General features: G+C 37.5%; 3 protein-coding genes and 1 long non-coding RNA gene across 10 annotated transcripts; all 4 read right to left on the bottom strand.

Moving 5' to 3' along the window:
- Nucleotides 1–1,058: 1,058 nt before the first annotated feature.
- LOC133733674 (peptidyl-prolyl cis-trans isomerase CYP71-like) lies at nt 1,059–7,048 on the bottom strand. Of its 4 annotated transcripts, none has more exons than XR_009857827.1 (5): nt 6,566–7,048; nt 6,154–6,239; nt 5,402–5,490; nt 1,510–3,681; nt 1,059–1,432 (listed from the first exon to the last, which is right to left on the bottom strand). XR_009857827.1 is itself a non-coding variant. In XM_062161322.1 (5 exons), the coding sequence occupies exons 1-4, from the start codon at nt 6,712–6,714 to the stop codon at nt 3,478–3,480; spliced, it is 528 nt and encodes a 175-aa protein (XP_062017306.1). In that variant the 5' UTR covers nt 6,715–7,048; the 3' UTR covers nt 1,059–3,370; nt 3,438–3,477. The 4 variants fall into 4 exon arrangements, 3 of the variants coding, with proteins under 3 accessions (XP_062017306.1, XP_062017307.1, XP_062017305.1); XM_062161322.1 differs by having other exon boundaries at nt 1,059–3,370; nt 3,438–3,681; XM_062161323.1 differs by having other exon boundaries at nt 1,059–2,840; nt 3,438–3,681.
- Nucleotides 7,049–7,709: 661 nt separating this feature from the next.
- LOC133733676 (uncharacterized) lies at nt 7,710–9,611 on the bottom strand. 4 transcript variants are annotated; one of them, XR_009857831.1, is made up of 5 exons: nt 9,305–9,611; nt 8,844–9,191; nt 8,701–8,767; nt 8,149–8,226; nt 7,710–7,915 (listed from the first exon to the last, which is right to left on the bottom strand). It is a non-coding gene; the product is annotated as an uncharacterized LOC133733676 (long non-coding RNA). The 4 variants fall into 4 exon arrangements; XR_009857828.1 differs by having other exon boundaries at nt 8,706–8,767; nt 9,305–9,610; XR_009857830.1 differs by having other exon boundaries at nt 7,710–8,226; nt 9,305–9,610.
- Nucleotides 9,612–13,184: 3,573 nt separating this feature from the next.
- Nucleotides 13,185–16,699, bottom strand: LOC133733672 (probable LRR receptor-like serine/threonine-protein kinase At3g47570). Its single transcript, XM_062161318.1, has 2 exons — nt 13,814–16,699; nt 13,185–13,687 (listed from the first exon to the last, which is right to left on the bottom strand). The coding sequence occupies exons 1-2, from the start codon at nt 16,524–16,526 to the stop codon at nt 13,314–13,316; spliced, it is 3,087 nt and encodes a 1,028-aa protein (XP_062017302.1). The 5' UTR covers nt 16,527–16,699; the 3' UTR covers nt 13,185–13,313.
- A 1,083-nt stretch (nt 16,700–17,782) lies between these two features.
- On the bottom strand, nt 17,783–26,277 carry LOC133733669 (peptidyl-prolyl cis-trans isomerase CYP71). The gene is made up of 13 exons (XM_062161316.1): nt 25,918–26,277; nt 25,499–25,584; nt 24,723–24,811; nt 22,758–22,997; nt 22,499–22,620; nt 21,926–22,001; nt 21,655–21,762; nt 21,377–21,553; nt 21,057–21,274; nt 20,610–20,742; nt 19,300–19,523; nt 18,518–18,671; nt 17,783–18,319 (listed from the first exon to the last, which is right to left on the bottom strand). The coding sequence occupies exons 1-13, from the start codon at nt 26,064–26,066 to the stop codon at nt 18,236–18,238; spliced, it is 1,860 nt and encodes a 619-aa protein (XP_062017300.1). The 5' UTR covers nt 26,067–26,277; the 3' UTR covers nt 17,783–18,235.
- Nucleotides 26,278–27,783: the final 1,506 nt, after the last annotated feature.

Raw genomic sequence — 27,783 nt, 5'->3', positions numbered from 1 at the left:
AATGAGTGAATGACTCATTGGAGGGCTTTGATTTTGGAATAAGAATACTGTTTGGGACGAATTTGGTTGAAGTGGACCAGGGATTCGGTTTTGTGTTTAGGACGTGGTTGCATCTAGATGAATTTGATTCTAGATTGCCTACATACCCTTTGCGGGATCAAACCACATGTAGTTCCGGCATTCGAGATTTAAATGGGTAGATGACCCATTTATTTTGACTTTGTGTTTGGGAAAGGATAAAGCCCTTGAATTTGGTTTGGACTTTATTTGTGTGATTTGGGAATGAATTTGATTTTTTTTGGTGTTGGGAGAGTTTGACTGGAGTCATTGATTCATTTGGGGCTAGCCGAATTTGACTGGTGGAGTCAGGGATTTTGTTTAGAGTTGCGGTTGCATCTAGTGGGTCGCTAGACTGCCTACATACCCTGTGAATGGATCAAACCATTGTAGTTCATCTCAATTGGTATTTCTGTTTTGTACCGACGTTTTATCTGACGGATGTGTGTATATTTTTTGAACCCGTCAAATGTATTTCTTTTGGACACTCAATTTGGTAAAGTGTCCGCTGACTTGATTTGGGCACCTGTCATGCCGAGCTTTGTGATTAGGCCTTAGAGATTTGGAGTAGGCCTCTATCAATGGGCTTGCTTCCATTTTTTTTGTAGGAGGCCCAATGACTCATTTCATTTTGAGTCGACATCCAGTTTTGGTGAAGCTTCTGATCATTTGATTTAAGTCCTCGTCGTGCGGAAAATAGATGTAATTAGGCTTGCTTCCAATATTTATTTAGGAGGCCCAATAAACCGATACCTTCGAATACCATCTTGTTTGAAGCTTGCAGACTTTTCGACGTGCAACCCTGTGAGTTAAATTAATTAATGGAAAATTGTGCTCCATTACTTAATTATTTTTTGTGACAATTTGGATTGGCATTGCACCACGAGGTGGATATTACCTTCACCACTAATCACTTCTCACATGCCATTGTCATAAGAACGATTTGGAGAAGGCCTCACATTAATCACACACGTACATCAATTAATGTGTAAGGTAGCAAATTTGGTTTGCTTCAGAATCATTCTTTTGTGAAGGAGGAAAACACGTGCACAAAGACAAACACCATATAGTCCCAGTAGCATATCTCACATGTGTATCATAATTTTTTATTCACATTTGTATGACATTTTGAAGCGGTGGAGCAGCTTTTGAAGCAAATGATTGTGAGAGCCTTTGTATGACACCTTTGTAGGAATGAACTACTTTATTTTCTCTTTATCTTTGAAAGCAAACATTTTGATGAAGCTTCACAATTGACAGTAGTTTGAGGGAGCTTTGAAGCTTGCTCTTCCACATGTTTGCTGACTTCTCCTCTGTGCACGAGCTTTTCTTTTCTTTTTCCCTCACTTTGTATGCAACGGCAATGTCTTCTCAACTAGCAGATATAAGTGTAAAACTGAACGTATGCATATATATGATCATTGTGCTCAATATAAGAATACATGAATTTACCTGGAGCTGCAGCCATTGTTGAAGACAATAGTTTGAACTTGTGAGCTGGTGTACTTGGTTTGTTCTCCTCTGAGCTATCCTTTAGTGAGAGTCTCCAATGGGCAGAGATTATGAATTCTCAGTTGATGGTTATTGCTGATAGCTAGAGCAGGGACCAAGTAGTCCTATATATAGGCTTTGGTTTAGGCTCCTTCCCATAAAGGTTTTCCTAAATCTATTAGCAATAGGACATTATTCCTGATTCATGTACAGATTCTTTATTGAACCTAATGTATTGAGGAATGGCCAATTATGTAGGTTTCTCTCAATAAGCTAGGAATCCTAATTGAAAGATCAATGTCAAGTCCAATTGCTTATTCTGCACTTAAGAGCAACAAGTTGTTGTAACTTCAGCTAACATTGACAAGTCCACTGAATCTTACAGCAGATTGATCCAACAATTTGATTTCCTCCATTTTGAAGACCTGGGTTGCAAAGTTTGTATTTTTGGAGAATGTATGTTTCCTCCAATCTCGGCTTTATGCCTGGAGCGAATGCTTGGTGACAGAGAACAGAAGCAAGAGCAGGGAGAAGTTGGCTGCATTGGAGAGACGTCAACCGCAGGTAGGCCGTCGATACCGGAGAGTCACACCAAATTTGTCGTGGCTGATCATCGACCATTAGGCCTCTGAGCTGTACAGATCACCATGTTGCTCGTGTGGTTTATGCCTCTTGAATGGTCGCAATCCGGGGAGCCACAATGTAGGTCTTTCTTTTTGACGTCTCCGTATTCCCCTTGTTGTCAGACCGTGAGCAGCTCACTTCGCTTTTGCCACCTATATACAAGACACACCGCATATAGGCATCAAGAAACGAAGCGAGTATGGAAGACACCGCCGCGGAGAATGAAGACTTGGTGTCGAACTTTTGTTTTGCCCAGAACATGTTGATTAATGGAAAAGTTTATGAGGACGAAAGTAGCGGAAGACATGATTGCTGAAGAGAGCAGAACATAGGAGAAACACCTCTTTCTTTCGTCTGTACCATAAAAGAAAAGATCAGTGATTTCAGGTGACAAGTAATCAATTGGTCATATACCTGTCATTTATTTGGAGCTTCTTCTTCCATTGCAATGTCCTAGAGAAAGGTTGCAATGATTCGGCTCCGGTTGAATCTCGCTCTGTTTCTCAATTGCTCTTTCCCTCTCTGATGTCTCGCTGCTACTGGCCTTGCTTCCTATTGTTGCAAAGCTTTTGCCTCTCTCGTTTTTTCTTACTTCTGCTCTCTAGCCTTTTCTGCTGCCCTCCGTTTGATGTAGAGAATGTGCCTTTTTATAGGCAACACCGGATCAGCTGAGATTAGAATTGTTATCAATTCAAATTCAAATTCAAATTGAGGTTATAATCGCATCCGTGAATTTGAATTGAAATGATTTTTGCAGCAACCAACTTCCACGTTTGAAGCCTCTGGTGGGTTTTGTTAATTCAAACCTCATTTGCCTTGACCAGATCTTTCGTCTGTAGGAGGTGAAGAGTATCTAAAACTCTTGTTTTGAAATTTGAATTCCACGTGAAGCATGAGAAATTTGATTGCCTGAAGTAACTAGGGAACTAATATCACTCTTTTGCATGTATTTGAAACTGCATATTAATTCCCGTAGGGCTGATCACCTTATAGATAATCCAAGGCTTTGTTTTTTTTGAAACTTTTAAATGACTTAATCACTTTTGAATTGCATGGTCAGTAAGTCCCCATGCAAGAAGAAGTGTATCCAAGCTTGGGGTCTTTTTTTCTAACAACGCAGCAGTCTTTTTTTGTTGTTTTCTTTAGGAGTTTTGTACTTCCTTTTGGATAAACACCATGCCCCTTCTAGATGAAATACCTTCAAGGAGAAAAAGTCTGAATATTTATGCTTCAACAAAATGAAACCTTCATTAGTTGCAGCATACCTTTTTGGAGATTAAAGGTTCATTTGCGCCAGCCCGTGCATCATAAATGTGTACGTACAGATGATGAGTTTCTATCACTGATGGCAAGCCTGGCTTTGACATCCCCTTGTTTGTAGACCCACTCAACAGCACCAGGAACAAAGGATGTGTGAATCATGGCCATCATATCATAGTTGACAACATCATATATCTTCACAGAGGGATCATTTGAAATTGTACAGCAAAGCAAACCATCAGCACTAACCTGCACAGCAAAGCCATGTCACGGTTCATGACTGCAATAATAACAAGATCTGAAACAATGTCATGCTGCCTTGCCTAAATAAATGGGTGCACAATAAGCTAAAGAATTACAAACCAAAGCATCCACTGTTCTCCAGATCCTCATTTATACAAATGCTTTCAGGACATGTCTTCAGTAGTCCTCATGAGAATGAGAATAGCATGACACATTTAAAAACCAAGAAGTATGAAGAAGTGGACATTATTTAAGGACTTAATTATTAACTTCAGACTAAGAAATTAGAGGACACAGAGTAAGAAGCCAATTTTGTCATCTCGGGGCGCAAAATGGGTAGAAGGTTTTGGGAAGACTGTTGAATGGAGAAAAACAAATTTCTGCAACCCTTTTTTTTGGATTACAGAGATTGTGCTGCTATCACAAATTCACAATGTTCCTACAGTACCATAGTGTGTGAACCCTTCTTATATTGTCATAGGGTTTTGGGTTTCATGAGAATCTAAATGATGAAGAGGTAGGTGAGTAAGTGAGTTAACTGAATTATTTACTTGTTTCATGGGACTTTTGGTTTTGTCAGAATCCAAATCATACTTGTTAGAAGAGATCTTGCTGATTCCATCTAGACCTGAAAGAAGATTATGGAAGCTGGAGTCCTAAGGAGACTTTTCTGTTTATTCCCAGACCCTCACATTCAATTTGGAAAGCTGAAGTACCTTGTAAGGTACGAGCTTCAGCTTGGATTATTGCTCATGGGAAGCTGAATACTTGTGATATGGTTCAGAGAAAAAGGCCTTCTTGGTCTCTTTTGCTCCATTGGTGAGTGATATGTAAAAATGACTGGAGATAGATCAAATGTTTTCCTGCTTCATTGTCCAATTGCAGTATCCTTGTGGGAGAAATTCTTTTATAAATCAAATGTAAACTTGGATATGCATACATCTTGCTGCCCTATTGTCTGAGGGATAGAAGTTTTTCAGAGGTCTGTTTTCAGGAAGATGTACCAGGATGGAAATTTGGAAATTTTTTGAGTTGCTGAGCAGGGAAAGTAACAAAAGGATCTTTGAGGGAGTTAAAAGGTGAGGAGGTGGACCACATGTGGGAAACCATTCGTTTCTGGGATTCACATTGGTATCGATTTCTTCAAAATTTAGAGATAATTATTTCCAGGCCTTTTAATGATTGGAATGCGGCTCTCATCTACCATGTTGTTTGGTAAATTGTAACACAATTTGCTAGCTAAATCAGGGGACACCTAGTCCACTGCATTGTGCTTTGCTTGTTTATTAGTAAAGAGAAATTGTTGCTCATATAAAAAATAAAAAAAAATTAAAGATAACAAAGTTCAGAAGTGGTTTTTAGTCTTTTACAGACACTAAAATGAAAGATGTTCTTTTTTACATAGACAAAATGCAAAAATTCAGAAATGCTTCAAAAACACATCCTCCATCAATCAGGATTGAAAAAAGATAAACCAAAAGTTTATCAATTTAGTGAGTAAGTGTACTTAATGTGTCTTAATGCATCAACAAATTTAACAGGAAGTCAACATGTGACATTTATGGGTTCCAATGAGTCTCCATATTCAGAATAGTTAAGAAGCAGGATAAATACGAAACCAAGATTTCACAAGCATATGATCTAGATGTATAATATATGAACAATGTCTGATTCCATGCTCATAATCAATCCACTGTAGGTTAGAACAAAACAGTAATCAACTTACAGCTAGGCCTTCAATGGGACCAAGGTGGGACCTAAAATGCTTCGCAAATTCAATGCCGATGGGCTTTTTCTTCCAAAACTTCAAATGTCCTAGTCAAAAGAGATAAATAAATAGTGAATTGAAGACAACCAAAGTGAGCTGATTGAAAAATTGTTAGGAGTTGTATGCGCCAATTGACCAGTCCAGGTAAAAATATAAATCAGACAACATCTAGTTAGAGAGAGTATAATAAAACTTGGATTCTCGTTGGGGCATTACTGCTATAAATTATGCTTGTTAATGAAGAAAATTCGCATCCATGCTTGTCTTTAGACACTATTTAAAAGAAGTATGTCGCAAGCATGATGAGCTAGCCATGGAAGCCCCATCAGCTCAAATACACGCTTCACTTAAAATGCACGACTTTCATTGTAATAATACAAATAAGGGCCAGAAAATAGTTCATCATCATGTAACCAAAATAAATATAGATCCGTCTATACGCACTGCCTTAGACATCAACCCACTTATCGCAAAACTCCTTATAGAAGGCCACATTTCCTACATGAGTCCAATCATGATGTCACCTGGAAACTTTTCCTGAATGTTTGATACCTGTCCTAATAGAACTTCAGTAAGGCAATATCCAAACCAAAGTTTTCCAAATAGCCAATTATAGTAAAATAATATGCGACCAATGCAAATGTAGCAGACCACATGCACAATAAAAGTGGCAGACCTATATAGCAATTTCAGGCCATAAAAAAATTTACCGTCAACACTTCCAGTGATGACAAATTCGGCCGCCGACACAGCAACATGAGTAACCGCGTCTCGGTGCATATAACTCTTTTCATACCTGTTGATGCCGCCAAATTAAGAAAACAAAAACATACATGTTGAGAAATTGTACTAAACAAAGCTCTTGGCAGAGACAAACAAAAACGATCATCAAAAATTTGCATTTGAACTCATGACAGATTAAAGTGACTCCTAAACTTAAACACATATTACTTGCTAAGTTGACATGAGCTTAGGGTTTAGGGTTTAGGGTTTATGGAGCCAGCTAACATAGATTTCCTGTTACAAATTGCGGAACTCAAACGGAAATTGCAACCTATATTGAAATTTCTCAAATTAAAACTTCGAGTCCGATCCAGAGAAGAGTAAAAAGTAATGGCATACATAAGAGCGGAAGGGAGGGAGTCGAGGTAAGCCTGCTCGAACTGAAGAGGGCGCTTGGGCTGAGCTCGAGGGGCTGGGCCAGGCCCGACTATCGGCTCCCCCTCACTCTCCGCCGCGATCGTGTTACCGTTCTGAGGCTCCTCCTCCATGGTTGCTCCTGCTCGAAGCTTGAACTATAGTGAGGCTGAGAAGCAGCGTGCGTCGGAGTCGGAGCGTCGCCGGAAGTAGGCCGGAGCTTTTACGGAACTCGACTGCTTTTTTCGACTGAAAAATGGTGCAATTGTCTGTAATTGGGTGGTGATTTGTTTTGAAACGAAGAAAGAAGGCAGAGCGGTCGATTCAATCCCGAAAGAAAGAAAAACAAAAACCCGACTTCAAATTCTTGATTGATCATAATGGGATCGTGTGTTTCCGAATTAGGATAAGAGATTTTATACAAGATTTAGCACACTCCTTTTTATTCTTTTTATTACAATGGAGACTCAAGGGCTCAAACACACACACTACTAGCAAAACAACAATTACCCACGGATTTTAATCTGTGGGTAATAAGACTATCTCACACTGATTTCAGTGTGTGATAGCTTTTACACACAGTGCACGCACAGATTGGTGTTACCGTGCGGTTTGGAGGGGGGGTAATGCTCATCTCACACGGATTATGTTGTCCGTGCGAAATACTAACGTGGGCCCCACTATAATTCCATAAATATAAATTACCAGAATGGAACGAAATCCGTGTGAACAACTCTATTTCACACGGATTTCTGTAGCAAATGTTTACCTATCTCACACGGATTTCTGTGTCAAATATGTACTCATCTCACACGGATTATGTTGTCTGTGTGAAATACTTATGTGGGCCCCACTATAATTCCATAAATATAAATTACCGCAATGGAACGTAATCCGTGTGAACAACTCTATTTCACACGGATTTCTGTGCTAAATGTATAAACTGTATTTCACACGGATTTCTGTTACCAACTCTATTTCACACGGATTTCTGTGTCAAAACCTATAACCTTATTGACACAGATTTCTGTGTGAGATCTATGTACCCTAATTCTCACTGATTTCTGTGTGTAATAGTGACAGCATTTTAAAAAAAAATATTTCTGCTAATTAATTTGCAACCCAAACATAATAATAGTTTTGATTTCTGTACAATAAATTCACTTCAAATATTTACAATCAAATGAACAAATCCACAACTCAATCGAACATGAATAAACTTTACATTCATAGTAAGATGTTCTTTACATTCCTAGTATACATTGTTGTTCAAGGTGGAATATCACTAAGATTACAACATAATCCTTGTCCAAGAATGAGCATACATCAAGTTCCCTGTCAAGCAAGAGTCATTTGAATCCACACATGAGTTTCACTTTCTAAAGAAACAAACCAACTCCAACACACATTACTAAACTTTGAACATAACCAGAAATACAACAAGATATTGCCTATTTAGTTTCTGAGACTGACCCACAAGATCTCAATCCAAAATTTTGTATCACCTGAAGTACAAAATGCAGTCTTCAGGGTAAATATATGTTTCTGAAAAAATATAGTTAACTGACCTATATCATAGGCAGCATCATATTGGCCCCTTCCAATCATTGCTAGCCTCCGCAGGAAATAATTGTTGCAGAACGAACCTGGAAAATATATAGATAAATGTTAACCAGAAGATGGAGTATAAACATTATGATCTTATCTGGAAGTGTACTTACAGCAAATGTGAAATGTGGCTGGATAAGATATGAACAACAAAGATGCTATAATCTTGATCGATTGAAAGCATTCTTAAGGAAAATATAATCTTCACGTTGGCAATCAAAAATGCGGTAACCATATGCTGAATTTACCCAATGGAAATGAACATAGGAAAAGCAAAGTGGGCAAACATATAAGGAAAACCAACATGATCAACTAGTAGGTCCTCCTACGATCAGACTATACTGATGATATTATATATGTCTAGATTATATATATTAAATACGTGTCATTATATATGTCAAGATCATATATATTAAATATGTGCCTTTGAGCTTTGACATGCATTGAAGTGGCTGCATGATATTGATAAATGTAAGCCACTTTGAGCTTTGACACGAAGGACAGTAATTTACCATACCCTTGTAAATGCCTTTTGCTCCCGTCTTTGCAGTAGAACATCAATAGGTTCCAAAATGAGACCTGCAAAAATCACTAGACTTGTCAACTGTAAATAACACATCGCAAGAAATAAAACGAAACACAAATTTGGTTCTACCTCCAGATTGGGATTGTCCTATTCCATCCAATCTCTGCGGACGCTCCTCCATCTCCACCCTAGAAATCTTAGCATAAACCCTGTCGCCCAAACCCAGCGCCGTCACCGAAATGAAATCACAAGGACATATCGAAAACCAAGTCATACTGATGCAATCAAAGCTCAGCCATACTGAAGATAGAATTAAACCTTGTATTAGCTATATCAAGCTAAAAAAGCTCAGCCATTCAATTCATGCATACACTGAGTCATACTGCAATCAAATTAAAGAAAATTGTAGTGGACAATATCAACACTCCAGTGGACAATATCAACACCAGCCGACACCATGGGATCACCTCCAGGTTTCTGTAACAAAAAAAATCACATAATTGATTTAGCACTTAGATCTATAATCCCATACTTCACAGCAACTACAAAATCAACTCAAACTATTCAGTTACTCGGAGATCCATCATTACCTGAGCCCAAAGACGGCGACTGGCTTCGCACAGACGAGGAGGGCCTTCTCATCCTTGGCCTTGAGCACATGGTGCTTCTAGAAGAGGCAGATTCAAGATAGGGAGTTCGACACTTCGCCCCAGAAGAATCGGATCGAAATCGAAAGTGGATTTATGATTGAGGAAGAAAGGAACTGAAGTCTGAATGTCTGATTGATGATCGGGTGGGGGAGGGGGCAGTGGGTGGAGGAGATGAGAGAGAGAGGGAGACATGAGAGAATTCGGAGGAGGCTTTAGATTTTGGTTAAGTGTTTTCTGGTTTTAAGCAGCATTATGCACGGAATCTGTGTGTTTATAGTATTTCACACGGAAATCCGTGTGAAATACATTTGCATTTACTACAGATATCCTTGTGAATTTACCACGGTAACCCAATAACTATCATTCGATTGCAATTTGCTGGGTATAAGCGGAATTTCCACGCAAATCCGTGTGAAATACATTTACCTTTGCTACGGATATCCGTGTGTATGTACCTCAGAAATCCACGGAAATCCGTGTGTAATATTACTAGGGGAGGGAAATTGAATTTGTTCCAAAAAATTGAGCGGGAATAAATTTACCACGAAAATCCGTGTGAGATACATATATATTTACCACTGATTTTCGTGTGTATTTATCTCGGTAATATATAACTGTCATGTTAATTATTGTTTACACGGAATTCTGTCTCTATTCTATTTTTTTCTTTTCACATAGATATTCGTGTGTTGCTCATTTCACAGATAATTCTGTATTAAAAACTTATTGTAACGGAATTCTGTAGCAATAGAGTTTTTCACACGGAATTCTGTAGCTAATAGAGTTATTCACACGGATATCCGTGTTAACATTTCACACAGATATCCGTGTGTGTTACTCATTTCACACAGATGTCTGTACCAAAAACCGGTCAACCCTTTAAACACTTCTACTTCCCTAAGGGGAGCCGACCCTTAAGGAGATAAAATTTCAGAAATTTTTACATTAGTTGATATAACTTCTACCCATGAGAGCATGAGAGTTTACAGATCAAAAAAATAAGTTACGAGTGAGCGGTTATGAGCATATTAGTTTTGTGTAGTATTTAAGGTTTAGGGTTGACCTACTAGATCGAAACCCAAACGACGACGAAAATAGCTGAAATTTTGAACACAACCATTTATTCTTATCATGATAACATCCTACGGTCGATTTTGATAAAGTCTATTTCCTACGCATTGTTGCTTATGGAAGGTATACTTTTCATTATAACTAATAAATTAGTTATACCACATTAGTAGACATATAAGAATTTTGTGCAATCCAAAAAATAAAAATTGAAAATTGATAAATTTGACATTACCCATCTATTTATAGCGTATTAATAGGTATTGCGTAAAAAAATTAACTCAATCCGCCGTTCCTTCAATATCAAATAAAGTGGTTAACCTTATATACACATATACTTGCCTAAGGGGAGTAAAACCACGAGGAGATAAACTTTTCAAAATTTTTACATTATTTGGTATACCTCATATTCATGAGAGTATGAGAGCTGACAGATCGAAAAAATAAGTTGCGAATGAGCGGTTATGAGCATATTAGTTTTATGTGGTATTTAGGGTTCAGGGTTGATCTAGTAGATCGAGACCTAAACGATAACAAAAATAGCTGAAATTTTGACCATAACTATTTATTCTAATCATGACAACATCCAACGGTCGATTTTGATAAAGTCTATTTCCTCCACATTGTTGCTCATGGAAGGTATACTTTTATTTACTAAAAACTTATTGTAACGGAATTCTGTAGCTAATAGAGTTATTCACACGGAATTCTGTAGCTAATGGTTCTTTTCACACGGATATCCGTGTTAACATTTCACACAGATATCCGTCTGTGTTACTCATTTCACACAGATGTCTGTACCAAAAACCGGTCAACCCTTTAAACACTTCTACTTCCCAAAGGGGAGCCGACCCTTGAGGAGATAAAATTTCAGAAATTTTTACATCAGTTGATATAGCTTCTACCCCTGAGAGCATGAGAGTTTACAGATCAAAAAAATAAGTTACGAGTGAGCGGTTATGAGCATATTAGTTTTATGTAGTATTTAAAGTTTAGGGTTGACCAACTAGATCGAAACCCAAACGACGACGAAAATAGCTGAAATTTTGAACACAACCATTTATTCTTATCATGATAACATCCTACGGTCGATTTTGATAAAGTCTATTTCCTACGCATTGTTGCTCATGGAAGGTATACTTTTATTTACAACTAATAAACTAGGTATACCACATTAGTAGACATATAAGAATTTTGTGCGAACCAAAAAATAAAAATTGAAAATCAATAAATTTGACATTACCCATCTATTTATAGTGTATTAATAGGTATTGTGTAAAAAAATTAACTCAATCCGCCGTTATTTCGATATCAATCCACCTTATATACACCTATACTTTTTCACACGGAATTTTGTAGCTAATTGTTCTTTTCACACGGATATCCGTGTGAAAAGGTTTTAGTTTTTACACAGACATCCGTTACTGATATTTATTTCACACAGTAATCTGTACCAAAAACTTATTGTAACAGAAATCCGTCCCTCCATAAATCACATAACATAAAAAAATTAACGATTTCTAAATAAACTAATTTATAATACGTACAAAAATCTGTCTGAAATACATTTTTAGCAAATGTAAGATGTCCGTGTGTTATCCTTTTTTTTCTTTTTTTACAACAGTATCCACAGTAATCTGTGGGAATATTCAAATATTGAGCGGGAATAAATTGATAAGCCCGCCCTTATTTTTTGAAAATAAATAATTAGTCATTAGCTTTTATTTTTATTGATAATAATTTTCTTTGGAATTATTTTGCCACAGAAATCCGTGTGAAATACTTATATAAGAACAATGGCCAAATTTGATCAATCTGCTAATTATAAGCAGAATAACCACGGAAATTCGTGTGAAATACTTACACATTTACAACTGATTTCCGTGTGTATTTACCTCGGTAACCACTAACTGACATTCTAATTGTCAGTCGATTATTTACACGGAATTCTGTGTGTAGTCTCATTATTCACATGGAATTCTGTGTGTAGTCTCCTTTTCACACGGAATTCTGTAGCCAATTGTTCTTTTCACACGGATATCTGTGTCAATTTTTTCACACGGAAATCTGTGTGTATTACTCATTTCACACAGAAATCTGTATCAAATACTTATTGTAACGGAAATCTGTCCCTCCTTAATTCACATAACAAAAAAAAATTAATTGTTTCGAAATAAACTAATTTCTAATACATACAGAAATCAGTGTGAATTGATCTTCACACAGATATCCGTGTAAAAATATTTTACCGTTTACACAGACATCTGTTACTTTTGTTTATTCACACGGATTTCCGTCGATATTGTTATTGTATAAATTACTGTGAGGCTAATTATGCTCTTTTCACACGGATATCTGTGTTACTCATTTCACACGGAAATCTGTGTGTATTACTCATTTCACACAGAAATCTGTATCAAATACTTATTGTAACGGAAATCCGTCCCTCCATAATTCACATAACATAAAAAATTAATGATTTCGAAATAAACTAATTTATAATACGTACAGAAATCAGTGTGAATTGATTTTCACACAGATATCCGTGTGAAAATGTTTTAGTTTTTACACAGATATCTGTGACTATTGTCTATGCACACGGATATCTGTTGATATTGTTATTGTATAAATTATTGTGGGCCCGATTATGCTCATTTCACACGGATTTCTGTTACTATTTCTATTTCACACGGATATCTGTGGCTTTTAACTACAGTAAATCCGTGTTGTTATTTTGCTAGTAGTGACAATTGCACACTAAATTAATACAAGTAGTGGTAACAACATGACTTCAAATAGAGCAAATGACAATCAAAAAACAAAGTAATGATCAAAATACAAGAAGCAAACAACATACATAAAAGTAACAATTTCAAATGTTCTAGCCAAGAAGATTGTTCTTGATGGTGTTCAATTCAGATACAACATCACTTATATCCTTTCGGTTTGTTGGGGATTCAGCAGAACAAGCAATTCCAATTCCAAATATCAACGTCAAGCACTCTTCAATCTTCTGTAGTGGACTTGCGATGGGTTGATTGCGAGCTTCATCGATAGTGGTGATGCCTCCTTCAAGTAGTGAATCCGTAATCTCCTCAACATGTTCAGGTAGAGCCATCTTCACAAAGTTATGAAGATTCAAGCCGTCACTGAACATAGGATCAGTAGGTCTCTTTCCAGTAAACATTTCTAACAAGAGAATGCCAAAGCTGTACACATCCCCATATGTTGACACCTCACTTCCCATACCATACTCTACAGTTCAAACAATAATATCACTAATATTTGTCACTACAACTGTACATAAAATAAAATAGCTCTCAATGAATTATGTAATAATAAAGAAGATGAGAAATTTGTGAAGCATATGAGAATAATTACCGGGAGCAGCGTAACCAACCGATCCTCTTATTCCAATGGAGCTTGATTGATTTCCAGAAACGTTATCAGTTAATTTTGAGAGAAACTTTGCCAGCCCAAAGTCGGAAACATGTGCAGTCAGCTCTTTGTCCAAAAGAACGTTACTTGGTTTGAGATCACAATGAACTATTGGTATTTCACAATGATTGTGAAGATAATCCAATGCAGAAGCAACATCAATGGCGATATCGAGCCTCTGGACAAGACTTAAAGTTTTGGGTGCATCTATTACCGTTTCAATTCCAGTAGTTAGATGCAACCACTCTTCTAAGCTCCCATTTTCCATGAATTCATAAACTAGAGCCTTGAAATCATTTCCACGAAAATCTACACTTGAACATGCAGTTATAATCTTGACCAGATTTCGATGCCTAATGTTTCTCAGTGCTTCACATTCAGCTATAAAACTCTTTGAAGCTCCCCTGTGTGACATGTTAAGTACCTTTACAGCAACAACTCTATCAAGATCGAGAATTCCTTTGTACACATAACCAAAACCACCCTCACCAATCAAATTAGTGGAAGAAAACCCGTTAGTTGCTTTCAGGAGGGTAGCATATGAGACTTGCAAAAAAGAGTTCCCCACAGTGCTCAACTTAATTGCTTTCCTTTTCTTACGATGAAGTAAAAAGGATAGCACCATAGCAATTACCAACAGAGTAAACCCGGATACTAAAGCCATAACTATTTTTATTGTACGAGACAAACCTCTTGCTTTAGACACTTCAGATTTGCACACAGGAAGTCGAAGCTCTGCAATACCTCCGCAGAGTGCGATGTTTCCAACAACTGATGTTGCACTTGCATTCTTATAAACACCTTCAATGGGTACTTCTCCCCATAAGTGATTAAAGGATAGGTTCAGATTCTCCAAGTTTCCCAAGCCCTCGAAGAATTGTGGAATCTGTCCTGAAAAATTGTTTCGGGAAAGGTCTAAATATTGAAGGCCTCTCAAGTCCTTCATAGATGATGGAATGAGCCCCTTGAAGGAATTGCCTTGCAACTGTAGGAATTCTAAACTTTCACAATCACCGAGGCTATTAGGAAGCTCCCCCAATAACATGTTCTCAGAAACGTCAAGTTCACCTAGATTCCTCAACTTGCCGATCTGCACAGGAAGGGAACCAACAAAGTGGTTTCTGGACAAGTCGAGATAAATTGATAAGGAGAGGAGGCCAATAAGTAGTTGCTTGGGTATTGCACCATTAAGGTTATTTTCAGAAAGATCCAATTCCAACAACCCATGGCATTTCCCTATACTCGAAGGGATGCTGCCATTAAGATTATTTGCTCGCAAGTGAAGCCGACTTAACATGGTTAAATTTCCAAGAGAAGATGGAATGCTTCCTGATAATTGGTTGTACGAAAGATACAATTCCCCAAGCGTTGAAAGCTTCCCAATGTCAGCGGGGATGCTACCTGTGATGGAGTTCCCCCCCAAAGTGAGTGATTGCAAATTCACAAGATTTTCTAAACCAGTTGGGATGCTACCATGTAGTTGGTTTTCATGAACCCAAAGCATTTTAAGACTAGTTGAGAGATTGGATATTGATGTGGGCAATGTCCCTCCGAAATTGTTCAAGCTTAAAACCAACCGTCTTAACTGTGTGGCATTCATCAACTCTGAGACAAAGCTCAAGTCCCCGTGTTTACCGCTTCCGAGATGATTAGACTGGACAATGAAAGTTGTGAGGTTATGAAGATTTTGCAAATTGGGCACTTGTCCTGTTAGATTGTTATCTGCAACAATGAACAACACCAGACTTGTTCCATTGGATATCGACAAAGGAATGGCCCCAGTAAATTCATTCCCCGCAATGTTAAAGACCTCGAGGTTAGGAAACGCAGTGGTCAAGTGTGAGGGAATGCTCCCCTGAATTTGGTTTTGTGCTACAGAAAAAGTAACAATAGCAGATAGGTTGTAAATGGAAGGAGGGATGGTACCAGACAACTTGTTTTCTTCCAACGAAAGAAAGGTTAACATTTTCAATTGGCCTAGAGAACTAGGGATGCTTCCCACCAAGTTGTTACCAGCTGGAGAAAATGTTGTAAGAGATGAAAGGTTCCTCAAGGAAGGAGGGATTTCTCCTGTTAAATTATTATCCTCTAAAACAAGTGTTTGAAGCTTAGACAAGAGACCAAGATTGGAAGGAATTTCACCCACCAGCTTGTTGCGACCGAAAGAGAGAAATGTGAGGTTGAAACAATTGGATATGTTGACAGGAATAGGGCCAGTAAATGAGTTATTCATTAAAGATATTACCTGTAGCCTACGCAAATGCCCAATTTGTGGAGGAATTTCTTGAGTGAAGCTATTGTTATAGAGGAGAAGTTCCCTTAGAAAGCTAAGATTTCCTATGTATGGGGATATGGAGCCAGCCAGGCCTTGGGAGTTGAGGTCCAGCATGGTGACTCTCTGACGATGTCGTGAACTGCAAGTGACACCCTGCCACAAGCAGATGTGAATGGAGTCATTCCAGGAGCTCAGGACGCGGTTGGGATCATGCTGTATCTTGCCTTTGATGGATAAGAGTGCCAGCCTATCGGTTTCATTTCCTTTCAGCCTAGAGGTGAAGGGTTGGTCCAAATGCATGGAGGAGCCAAGACAGCAAATAAATACTGCATTAGAAAGAGAGCATACTATTAAGATCACTTCCACAGCCAAAACCCGCATTTTGTTCGAACTTGCTTGAAAAAGAGACTTGGGTATTTGCTTGTGAAATTTGCAAGTTCCATTTGCGACATGTCAAAGTAATTTAAGGATCAGATTATAGTGGCTGAGAATTGACTTGGCTGTTTATTGACTGTTTATGACATACTTTTGAAGTGACCGTTGTCTTTGCTTTTGATGAAAAGAAATTACCTGTGAAGGTTCTGGATGAAGACCAATATTAATTTTCATGTTGCTAGTCTATACTTTATGCTTTGTATTCCACCAATGCTGCTTTCATACTGTAAGCTTTATCTTCCAATGTTGAAAACAAAGGCAAATGACTTGTGGAATATTTCTGGTATACATAACTTCATAGTGCGTAGTATTCAGTCCACCGCCAGTGGACCGTCCCCTAGCGTTTCTTTTAATCTTGACTTTTCATTGGTTATGTCGATTACATGTATCTATCTATACTATAAAGCGAATCAATTCTGTCATTTGTCCAACAAAAAAAAAAAATCAATTCTATCAAGTTAATAACTTAATAACATGGATAAATTACAACTATGGAACTTTGCTCACAACAAAAGGTAATTCGACTGCTCTTGACTTTGTGTCTACAACTCGGCATAGAGTCAAAATGTTTATTTCAACCGATGAAAGAAATTAACCCACAATGAGAGCATCTATTTTCCAAAAAATATAATCAGCAACTCAGAGGTATGAAATCACATCTATGAAATCACATCTATTTGGATTCTACACCATTGGGATTCCAAAGACCAGGACCAAGATCAAGTTCAGTTCAGAATGTAAATGTTGATTTTTTTTCTATATGGCATTTCTTAATTCCCAGGAAGGAGGAAAAAAGAAAAACAAGACCAAGACCAAGATCAAGTTCAGTTCATAATGTATATGTTTATTTTTCTCTATATGACATTTCTTAATTGGCAGGAAAGTGGGGAAAGAAAAACAAGACGCGTCAAAACAAATATATATAGATGCTCTATTCCTAATGTCAAAATCATAAATCAGTGTTGTTTTACTGAACCAAAACTGTGGTCCAAAACTCATCAAGTCCCAAGTCCTATCATACTACTTGAAGCAGAGCTCACTTCTCAAGTCCCAAGTCCGATAGATGCAATCTATTTCACAGGTTATATTCAATCAATCAGAAAACCAGCGCAAAATGTCATCATCACCAAATGAGATAAAATAAAGAGTGAACTAAAAACTAAAGCAAATGGTATTCGAGATTAACTTTGACACGGAGCTGATTTAGAGACTCAGAAGCTAAAAATTTCATTAATGGCTGTTGTCATGCCAGGGAGTTGAACCTGGAACTGTTTGGGTAAATACACATCAGTAGCTAAGTTTTATCTTTAGCTGGGATCTACTGGGATGCAGCCATGGATATATCAAAAATGTGAGCCACAGACAAAACGGTAGGCGGCAAGTTCAGATCCAGAAATCTCATAGTACTAAAGAGCAAGTGACCAACACTGGTACCTTGTTCCTCCCCAACAATGTAATACATGCTCCTATGTTCCACTTTCCTACCTCCAGTTTTTAGCTCCGATTTACTCATCCTTACAGTGCTGAACCAATGGTGACCACAAGTAAAAAGATGGATATAAAAATACCTGAATGCAATCTGTTCCCGCCAAATGTCACCAAAACAACCATCAACCTTGTTCAGACAGAAAACTGGTCTACCATCTATGATAATTTTAAGACTTGGGGACAGTAACATTTAGAATTTTCACATCTTGGTGGGGCTTGTCATCCTTGTTTGTCTTTACTTTTTCTATAGCCTGCCAAGAATGAACAAGGGTATCACATCTATGATCCATGATAAATATTTTCACTTCAACTTGCATTTGCAATGCAGAATGTTGTCATCCCAGCTGTAAGTTGTTATATATACAATTAATAATTTTAAGGGATTAAGGCGTCAAAATATGCACTAAAATCTCTATCATCATTTTGTCAAAGCTTAAGCTCAATCATACCTGAACGACATCCATTCCCTTGATCACTCTTCCGAAAACTGTGTGCTTGTTGTCCAGCCAAGGAGTAGCCACTGTGGTGATAAAGAACTGAGATCCATTTGTGTTTGGGCCAGCATTTGCCATTGATACAGTAAAAGGCCTATCATGTCGTAAACTGACGGAACACAAACATTACATCAATGAACATTTCAGTTATAAGTCACAGCAATAAGAAACAGCACTAGTTTTATCATCTTTGCATCTCCAATCACATATACAGAGAGACATGTGAACTGTTCGAAGTTTCAACATTCAGATCTAGAAAAACTCAATGCCCATACCATTTTTGGAAGTTGTTTATCCTATAAAAGCATCCATCTAGCAGAGGTATATATAATACAGTATTCAGACTACTAAGGAAGGTGCTCCACAGCCATCTTCAAGGGTTATCAAAAATGGTTAGCTTGCACAGACATTAGTCACTACAGCAATTACTGTTGCAACGAATTCAGCCACCACCAACGTCAGTTTGGGGCAACTGACATTACATGTATGTGTGGAGTCAGGAGTGTTCATAAATGTGCATGACAACGAGTAAAACACGAAAACATAAGAGGATTTGATATATTTTAGCACCCTTTTTCTGTCCAAGTTGCACCAGGTGGTAGGAGAAACCAGTTAGACATGCAAACAGGTTTTTTTTTTTTTTTTTTTTTTTTTTTAACTATTGAAATACTGCCAAAGCACCAAGCAAACAAACAAGATACCAGAAATCTTTTATCACAATCTGATATAAAATTTACCTTTTGTGAAATTCATCCTCAAACTCCCTTCCCCAAATAGACTGCCCACCTGTACCGTCTCCTAAAGGATCTCCTGTCTGTATCATGAAACCTTTGATGACTCGATGAAAAATGAGGTTATCATAATAGCCATTCCGACAGTGCGTTGTGAAGTTCTCCACAGTTTTAGGGCATTCCTCTGGATACAACTTCATGTGTATGTCTCCCATTGTAGTATGCATAATCTGGGAAACAGAAGATAGAATTTTTCAATAGAAACAAATGGGGGAGGGAAGAGAAGAACAAGAAAAACCAGATCAAACAACCTGCAAGTCCAAAGGTATGCAGCCAAGTAAACTATGGTGTTTAAAAACAAAGCAGTACTGGAGCCATAGTATCTTCAAGAAAATGTACAAATCAATATACATCTAAAGAGCTAATCCACAAGGTAAGGTGGAACATTGATTTTCTTTTCTGTTTCTTACTCCCACATATCCAGTAAAGAGGATATGCCCTAACAATTCCCCTTCCATTTGCATTTGGTTCCCCCAATTAGTAAATGCTGCAACTGTTTGTCACAAAGAAAAGAAAAAGAATACTATAACTGAAACATAACCAAAGAGGATAACATTGGGTTGAATGTACAGGAAAATTTCACTTTGATTTTCTCTCCTTCCCCCCAACATATCCCCCAAACCCGGCTCAAGGCCCCAGGCTTGAACTGGGGCCAACTGCCATACCCTACAATCTTTAGAAGACAGGAAACTCAGAAATCAGCTAGGCAGGTACAGTTAGCAGTTTGAACCCCACAGCACTTAGGAGCAAACCATAGGCCTGACCATTCCTCCTATGTATAAAGGGTTCTTATTTCTCACTAAGAAAATAAAAATGATAGTCCTCTATAGAAAAGTCTTTCCAAAGAATCTATATAGTACACACACGCGCGCGCACACAATTTCAGTTATGAAATGTATTGTTGATTCTTTTGCAAAAGAACAAAACCAAACAAGTACTTGAATCATCCTTTATTTTTCTTATCCTTTGACTATCTCCTATCTCTAAAATGTCTTGCTAAAAATTTAATGATTCACACAAGAGAAGAAAGAAAATTTCATCCAAGTTCTTCAATGAGATTCTACTTCTATGGTTTACAGGATTTGAGATTCCTGATGCATGCACTCATGTTTCACATTTTTATTATTAACTCTCAACCAAATAAAAAAAAATTAAGCGAAACTTTTGCTTACAAGAATTGTAGTACTTCATAGTGTAGAAAGATAGAAGTATATGGATGAGAAGGTCCATTATTTCCAAGATACAAAGTAACTCACCACATTGTCAGGAAGGGATGTCGTGACTGATTTGCCTATATCAGATGCAGCCAAGAGTTCATCAGCAGGAGGCTTCTCATTGAACACATCTCTTCCCTTGGTTGCATCTTCAGGCTCTTCTGGCTCTCTCTGACTGATTAGAGCACAAAGAAGACCAATCAGATCAAATCATAGTCCATGATAAAAGTAGCCAAATGTAGAAGACCAGCTAGATACACTAAGACACCCAAAAAATATAATAAAATAAATAAAGTAAAAAAAAAAAAAAATAGTTGTACTCGAGTAAATCTTACAAGAGCTACATTAACACCTATATTTGAGCCTAGATTCCACACCATGCAAGAATATCCAAATAGCTCAATTGACAAAAAGTACATGCTTGCCCAACAAACAAAATAACACCACTATCAAACAAGTGTTTATAAGTTGTTCAAAGTATTCTAGTACCTAAATAGATAGATTCTGTGTTTCTTGAAGGCACAACAGATGAGAGTGGGATCCGACAGAGGCTCTTTGCTCTCATTGACATTTGCTGCAGCTGCAGGAATTTTTCTAACTTTTTTACTGCTTCTGTCACCTTGGTATAAGGCAATTCTCAAAAACCTATCATTGTTTTCCACTTTTCCTAGAATCCGGGCAACTTTATTAGTGTGTAGGTTTACCACCTACAAATAGAAAAAAAAAATTAAGAATAAATATAATAGGTTTTTTATTTTAATGGGAGAGAAGATGTTATAGAATCCTATTAAATGACAGTACTATCTTACTTTTATCCCAAGCAGAGTTGGATAAATAAGAAAATTTGAGCTTTCATCAAAAACTGCATTCGGCTGTGGGGCAGTTTCTGTTTTCTCTATTTCTTTCTCAACAGCCATTCTTCGACCGAAGTCAATAGCTTCCAGCTGGTACAAAGGTATGTCACTTCTTTGAAGACCTTGGGCCACCTAATCAGCACAAGATATTTGACTAAAGATGTCTCCAAAATATTCTCAAGAACATGATTAACATAATTACAAAAACTAATCAAATACTAAATAAGCATTACCTCAAGAGATTCATCATAAACTCGTCGTATTTTACCCGTTAGAAACCAAAATACACGTATCCTACGGTCAGGTGACGTAACCGAAAATTGTTTGCCATCTGGGCTAACCTGAACAACCAGAAATTGCAAAATGCAAGTAAAAAGTTTCTTGTCATGCATTAAGTAAAAAGAAAAAGTGAAAAAACAAAGGAAAAAAAAAAAAAGATTGAGCATCATCCTGTCATACAAATAGAATGGGTTCATACTACATGGGATAGATTGTATAAAATACCTCAATAGAAGAAACTGAAGTTTTGCATTTCACAATATCGAAGAGATTCGTGTCACTTTTGAATCTAAATTTCATCCTGAAAACACCACATGAAAATAATTGGTTACATGTTCATGTCCATGGAAGGATATATATTTAAGAACCTGATAGTCATTCATTCGAGGATACACATATCAACTAAACATATGGGTTATTTATTTGCTAATGAGAGGAATAAAATACAGAGAACACCAAATGTCCAAGGCAAGAATATCGCCACCAAAGTTTCTAACCAATAGCACATGCAAAATTTATCAGTAGTCTTTAAGAAGTCTGGCATGAATTGTAGTGTCATATTTGGCTATGATAAATGTTAACCAAGAATTGGTAAGTTTTTTTTTTTTTTTTTTTTTTGTTCTGACTGCAACAATAACACTATTGTTAAATTTTTCACAAAAATATCATATGAATCTTTGATCTGCACATAGTTTGCCAGTTTGCCCTACAAAAAGTCGGTGACTGAGTGCAGAGCTGATGTATTATATGGATGAAGAACAATTATCATATTAACATGAAGCAGTAAAGCACACATACCCACTCTCTGGGAACTCAAGTGTAGCGGGATTCCAATACTCAATCATTCCCTTCTCGTCAGCTGATATGACCGCGTCATATTCATGATTGTATCTCATGAGTTTCACTGGCCCCAAGTGTATCTATGGAAAATGATAGGAAAACAAGTGATCAATCTAGAACGGACAACATAAAAATAAAACTCTTTAGGGATCTTGTTTGGAAAAACAAAAATCATGGAATTCAAAAAGAAATGAAACCTCCATTAGTTGCAGCATACCTTTTTGGAGATTAAAGGTTCATTTGTACCAGCCCGTGCATCAAAAATGTGTACAGATGATGAGTTTCTATCACTGATGGCAAGCCTGGCTTTGACATCCCCTTGTTTGTAGACCCACTCAACAGCACCAGGAACAAAGGATGTGTGAATCATGGCCATCATATCATAGTTGACAACATCATATATCTTCACAGAGGGATCATTTGAAATTGTACAGCAAAGCAAACCATCAGCACTAACCTGCACAGCAAAGCCATGTCATGGTTCAAGACTGCAATAATATCAAGATCTGAAAAAATGTCATGCTGCCTTGCCCAAATAAATGGGTGCACAAATAAACTGAAGCATTACAAACCAAAGGAGAACAGCATGACGCATTTAAAAACCAAGAAGTATGAAGAACTGGACATTATTTATGGACTTAATTATTAACTTCAGACTAAGAAATTAGAGGACACAAAGTAAGAAGTCAATTATGTCATCTCGAGGCGCAAAATGGGTAAGAGGTTTTGGGAAGAATGTTGGATGAGGAAAAACAAATTTCTGCAACCCTTTTTTTCGATTACACAAATTGTGCTGCTATCACAATGTTCCTACTGTACCATTGGGTGTGAACCCTTCTTATATTGTGATAGGGTTTTGGGTTTCATGAGAATCTAAATGATGAAGAGGTAGGTGAGTTAACTGAATTATTTAAGAGGTAGGTGAGTTAACTGAATTATTTACTTGTTTCATGGGACTTTTGGTTTTGTCAGAATCCAAATCATACTTGTTAGAAGAGATCTTGCTGATTCCATCTAGACCTGATAGAAGATTATGGAAGCTGGAGTCCTAAGGAGACTCCTCTGTTAATTCCCAGACCCTCACATTCAATTTGGAAAGCTGAAGTACCTTGCAAGATACAAGCTTTAACGTGGATTATTGCTTATGGGAAGGTGAATACATGCAATATGGTTCAGAGAAAATAGCCCTCTTGGTCTCTTTTACTCCATTGGTGAGTGATATGTAAAAATGACTGCAGATAGATCAAATGTTTTCCTGCTTCATTGTCCAATTGCAGTATCCTTGTGGGAGAAATTCTTTTATGAATCAAATGTAAACTTGGATATGCATACATCTTGCTGCCCCATTGTCTAAGAGATAGAAGTTTTTCAGAGGTCTGTTTTTAGGAAGATGTACCGGGATGGAAATTTGGAAATTTTTTGAGTTGGTGAGCAGGGAAAGTAACAAAAGGATCACTGAGGGAGTTAAGAGGAGAGGAGGTGGACCACATGTGGGAAACCATTCTTTTCTGGGATTCACATTGGTGTCGATTTCTTCAAAATTTAGAGATAATTATTTTCAGGCCTTTTAATGATTGGAATGCGGCTCGCATCTACCATGTTGTTTGGTAAATTGTAACACAATTTGCTAGCTAAATCAGGGGACTCCTAGTCCCCTGAGTCCCCTGCATTGTGCTTTGCTTGTTTATTAGTAGAGAGAAAATGTTGCTCATAAAAAAATAAAAAATTAAAGATAACAAAGTTCAGAAGTGGTTTTTAGTCTTTTACAGACACTAAAATGAAAAATGTTTTTGTTTTTTTTTTTTTGCATAGACAAAATGCAAAAGTTCAGAAGTGCTTCGAAAACACATCTTCTATCAATCAGGATTGAAAGAATATCAAACCAAAGTTTATCAATTTAGTAAGTGTACTTAATGTGTCTTAACACATCAACAAATTTATCAGGATGTCAACATGTGACTTTTATGGGTTCCAATGAGTCTCCATATTCAGAATAGTTAAGAAGCAGGATAAATAGGAAACCAAGATTTTACAAGCATAAGCATCTAGATGTATAATATATGAACAATGTCTGATTCCATGCTCATAATCAATCCATTGTAGATTAAAACAAAACAGTAATCAATCTAAAAGCAAGATGGCGCGTGGTATGCATGTAATGAGGTAATGAAGATAAACTTACAGCTAGGCCTTCAATGGGACCAAGGTGGGACCTAAAATGCTTCGCAAATTCAATGCCAATGGGCTTTTTCTTCCAAAACTTCAAATGTCCTGGTCAAAGGAGATAAATAAATGAGGAAAACAAAAGGTTTATCTATATATGTAATGAACTGAAGACAACCAAAATTAGCTGAATGAAAACTTGTTAGGAGTAGTATGCACCAATTCACCAGTCCAGGTAATAACATAAACTAGCAACATCTAGTTAGATTATAATAAAACTTAGATCCTCATTGGGCATTGCTGCTATAAATTATGCTTGTGAATGAAGAAAATTTGCATCCATGCTTGTACTTAGACACTATTTAAAAGAACTATGTCGCAACTCGCATGATGAGTTAGTCGTGGAAACTCCATCAGCTCAAACACACGCTTCACTTACAATGCATGACTTCCATTGTAAGGGCCAGAAAATAGTTCATCATGATGTAACCAAATTAAATATAGATCCGTGTATACGCACTGCCTTAGCCCAGCTTAATGACATCAAACCACTTACCGCAAAACTCCTTATAAAAGGCCACATTTCCTAAATGAGTCCAATCTTGATGTTACCAGGAAATTTTCCTGAATGTTTGATACCTGTCCTAATAGAACTTCTGTAAGGCAATCCAAACCTAAGTTTTCCAAATAGCCAATTATAGTAAAATACTATGGTACCAATGCAAATGTAGCAGACGACATGCACAATAAAAGTGGCAGACCTATATAGCAATTTCAGGCCATAAAAAAATTTACCATCAACACTTCCAGTGATGACAAATTCGGCCGCCGACACAGCAACATGAGTAACCACGTCTCGGTGCATATAACTCTTTTCATACCTGTTGATGCCGCCAAATTAAGAAAACAAAAACATACATCTTGAGAAATAGTACTAAACAAAGCTCTTGGCAGAGACAAACAAAAACGATCATCAAAAATTTGCATTTGAACTCATGACAGATTAAAGTGACTCCTAAACTTAACACATAGATTTGCTGAGTTGAAATGAGCTTAGGGTTTAGGGTTTAAGTAGTATGGAGCCAACTAACATAGATTTTCTGTCACAAATTGCGGAACTCAAACGGAAACTAAAACCTATAATCCAATTTCTCAAATTAAAAGTTCAAGTCCGATCCAGAGAAGACTAGTTTAAGAGTAAAGTGATGGCATACATGAGAGCGGAGGGAAGGGAGTCGAGGTAAGCCTGCTCGAACTGAAGAGGGCGCTTGGGCCGAGCTCGAGGGGCTGGGCCAGGCCCGACTATCGGCTCCTCCTCACTCTCCGCCGCGATCGTGTTACCGTTCTGAGGCTCCTCCTCCATGTTTGCTCCTGCTCGATGCTTGAACTACAGTGAGGCTGAGAAGCAGCGTGCGTCGGAGTCGGAGCGTCGCCGGAAGTAGGCCGGAGCTTGGACGGAACTCGACTGCTTTATTCGACTGAAAAATGGTGCAGTGGTGTGTAATTGGGTGGGTGATTTGTTTTGAAACGAAGAAAGAAGGCAGAGCGGTCGATTCAGTCCCGAAAGAAAGAAAAACAAAAACCCGAAGCTTATACTCATTTGGTCCGGGTTTTGCTCCAAATTTTAGAGTATAGGCCCTCAAAGCTGTGAAAGCCCAAATTTTTGCTACTGCATGTTTGGGCTATATAGATAAGGGCTCCAGCTATTGCCACCCCACCAAATTCTTTGATCACTCCACAACTCTTTGCACCTACTTACAAACTATTGAATTACAATTTGCGTAGTTTACCCACTTATACTTTCCAAATTGTTCTTAGGTGTACAATTTTCTTACAACAATAAAGAAGAAAAAAATTATTATCTCATGTGTTCGGTAGGACTGCAGAAAATCAATGAGATATTTGATAGTTCTTTATCAAATGATCCCTTAGAGTTCGGTAAATGTTTGCCAAATGAATCTACACCAACAAAATCATCTAAAGTCTTGGCAATACCTATTGAATAATACAAGAACGTTTCGTAGACTTCTACTGAATAACATCATAAACTAAACAAAATGCAAGTTATAATATGTTGGAATTCAAGAATCATAAACTATGAAATTTGATGATGAATGCTAAGATAGGTGTTAAGGTTTAAACAAGAATGATAAGTTTATTTGGTATAGGTGCGGATGTTTCATAAGATGTTCCGAGTAAAATATATTGTATTGATAATTAATTTTTTTTTCTTTTAGGTGCGGATGTAACCAAATTAAATATAGATCCATGTATACACACCGAGGAAAATTTAATTGTAATTTTGTATTATGGTGTATCAGTCTTTAATAAAGGGATTTTGACCATTTACCTTAATTCTAAGGCACCACCCACTTTTTTTTTTTTCTCACTTACCCATAAAGACTCTAATAAGGTATTCCCTAATACCCAATTAAGCTTCTTCTTTTTTAGACTATTTTGCCCTCACCCCTTTGTTACATAGAGAGAGAGAGAGAGAGAGAGAGAAGCCATAGGAGACTTCGCCAGAATCCGGTCATCAGCAGCCACCCATCAGACTTCTCTGAAAACCTAGCCGGAGGTCGTTGGAGATCTCATACGTCACCGTTGGAGGGAAATAAAAGTTTATGAAATCTCGCCGGAGGTCCCCAAAAAGGTCGTCGGAGATCTCGTAGAGGGACAGAAAGGTTTATTGCCTCCAATAGACCTTTATTACCCCCGAATAACCCTTTTGGTTGTCGGAATGGGAACTAATCTCCCTAAAATTAAACAAATAAAACTTTGATTAAGGAAAAAAAACGAGGAGATTACATCAATTCAAAACATTTATTGTCCCCCAATAGACCTTTATAGCCCCCCAATAAAACTTTTTTTTTTCTTTTTTCTTTTCTTCTGGGCCTTCTACCCCCATTTTACTAGGGTTGGGCATGGGACAGGACGGGCCGAAATTGTGGTAATCCCAATCCCGGGCCCGGAATTATTAGTCGGGACGGGGCGGTACGGTTGAGGCCATTTTGAGAATTGATCCCGACAGGCCCGAACCCGATCGATATCGGGCCGGGACCGGGCCCAATCCGGGATAG

This window comes from Rosa rugosa, chromosome 2, assembly GCF_958449725.1.
Source record: "Rosa rugosa chromosome 2, drRosRugo1.1, whole genome shotgun sequence".
Classification (NCBI taxonomy): domain Eukaryota; kingdom Viridiplantae; phylum Streptophyta; class Magnoliopsida; order Rosales; family Rosaceae; genus Rosa; species Rosa rugosa.
Note: the sequence above shows the minus strand (reverse complement) of the source record. Positions and strands in the feature narration are given on the sequence as shown.

Excerpts from the sequence above, each read along its gene's own strand:
- LOC133733674 (XM_062161321.1), bottom strand. The coding sequence starts at position 6,714 with ATGGAGGAGGAGCCTCAGAACGGTAACACGATCGCGGCGGAGAGTGAG. Across the intron at positions 5,491-6,153 it reads CATCACTGGAAGTGTTGACG|GACATTTGAAGTTTTGGAAG; the intron begins GTAAATTTTTTT and ends TCTTTTGACTAG. Across the intron at positions 3,682-5,401 it reads GTCCCATTGAAGGCCTAGCT|GTTAGTGCTGATGGTTTGCT; the intron begins GTAAGTTGATTA and ends TTTGCTGTGCAG.
- LOC133733672 (XM_062161318.1), bottom strand. The coding sequence starts at position 16,526 with ATGCGGGTTTTGGCTGTGGAAGTGATCTTAATAGTATGCTCTCTTTCT. Across the intron at positions 13,688-13,813 it reads GGTTGGTTACGCTGCTCCCG|AGTATGGTATGGGAAGTGAG; the intron begins GTAATTATTCTC and ends TTTGAACTGTAG.
- LOC133733669 (XM_062161316.1), bottom strand. The coding sequence starts at position 26,066 with ATGGAGGAGGAGCCTCAGAACGGTAACACGATCGCGGCGGAGAGTGAG. Across the intron at positions 21,763-21,925 it reads CTTCAGTTTCTTCTATTGAG|GTTAGCCCAGATGGCAAACA; the intron begins GTATTTTATACA and ends CTGGTTGTTCAG. Across the intron at positions 18,672-19,299 it reads GAGGATGAATTTCACAAAAG|TTTACGACATGATAGGCCTT; the intron begins GTAAATTTTATA and ends GTGTTCCGTCAG.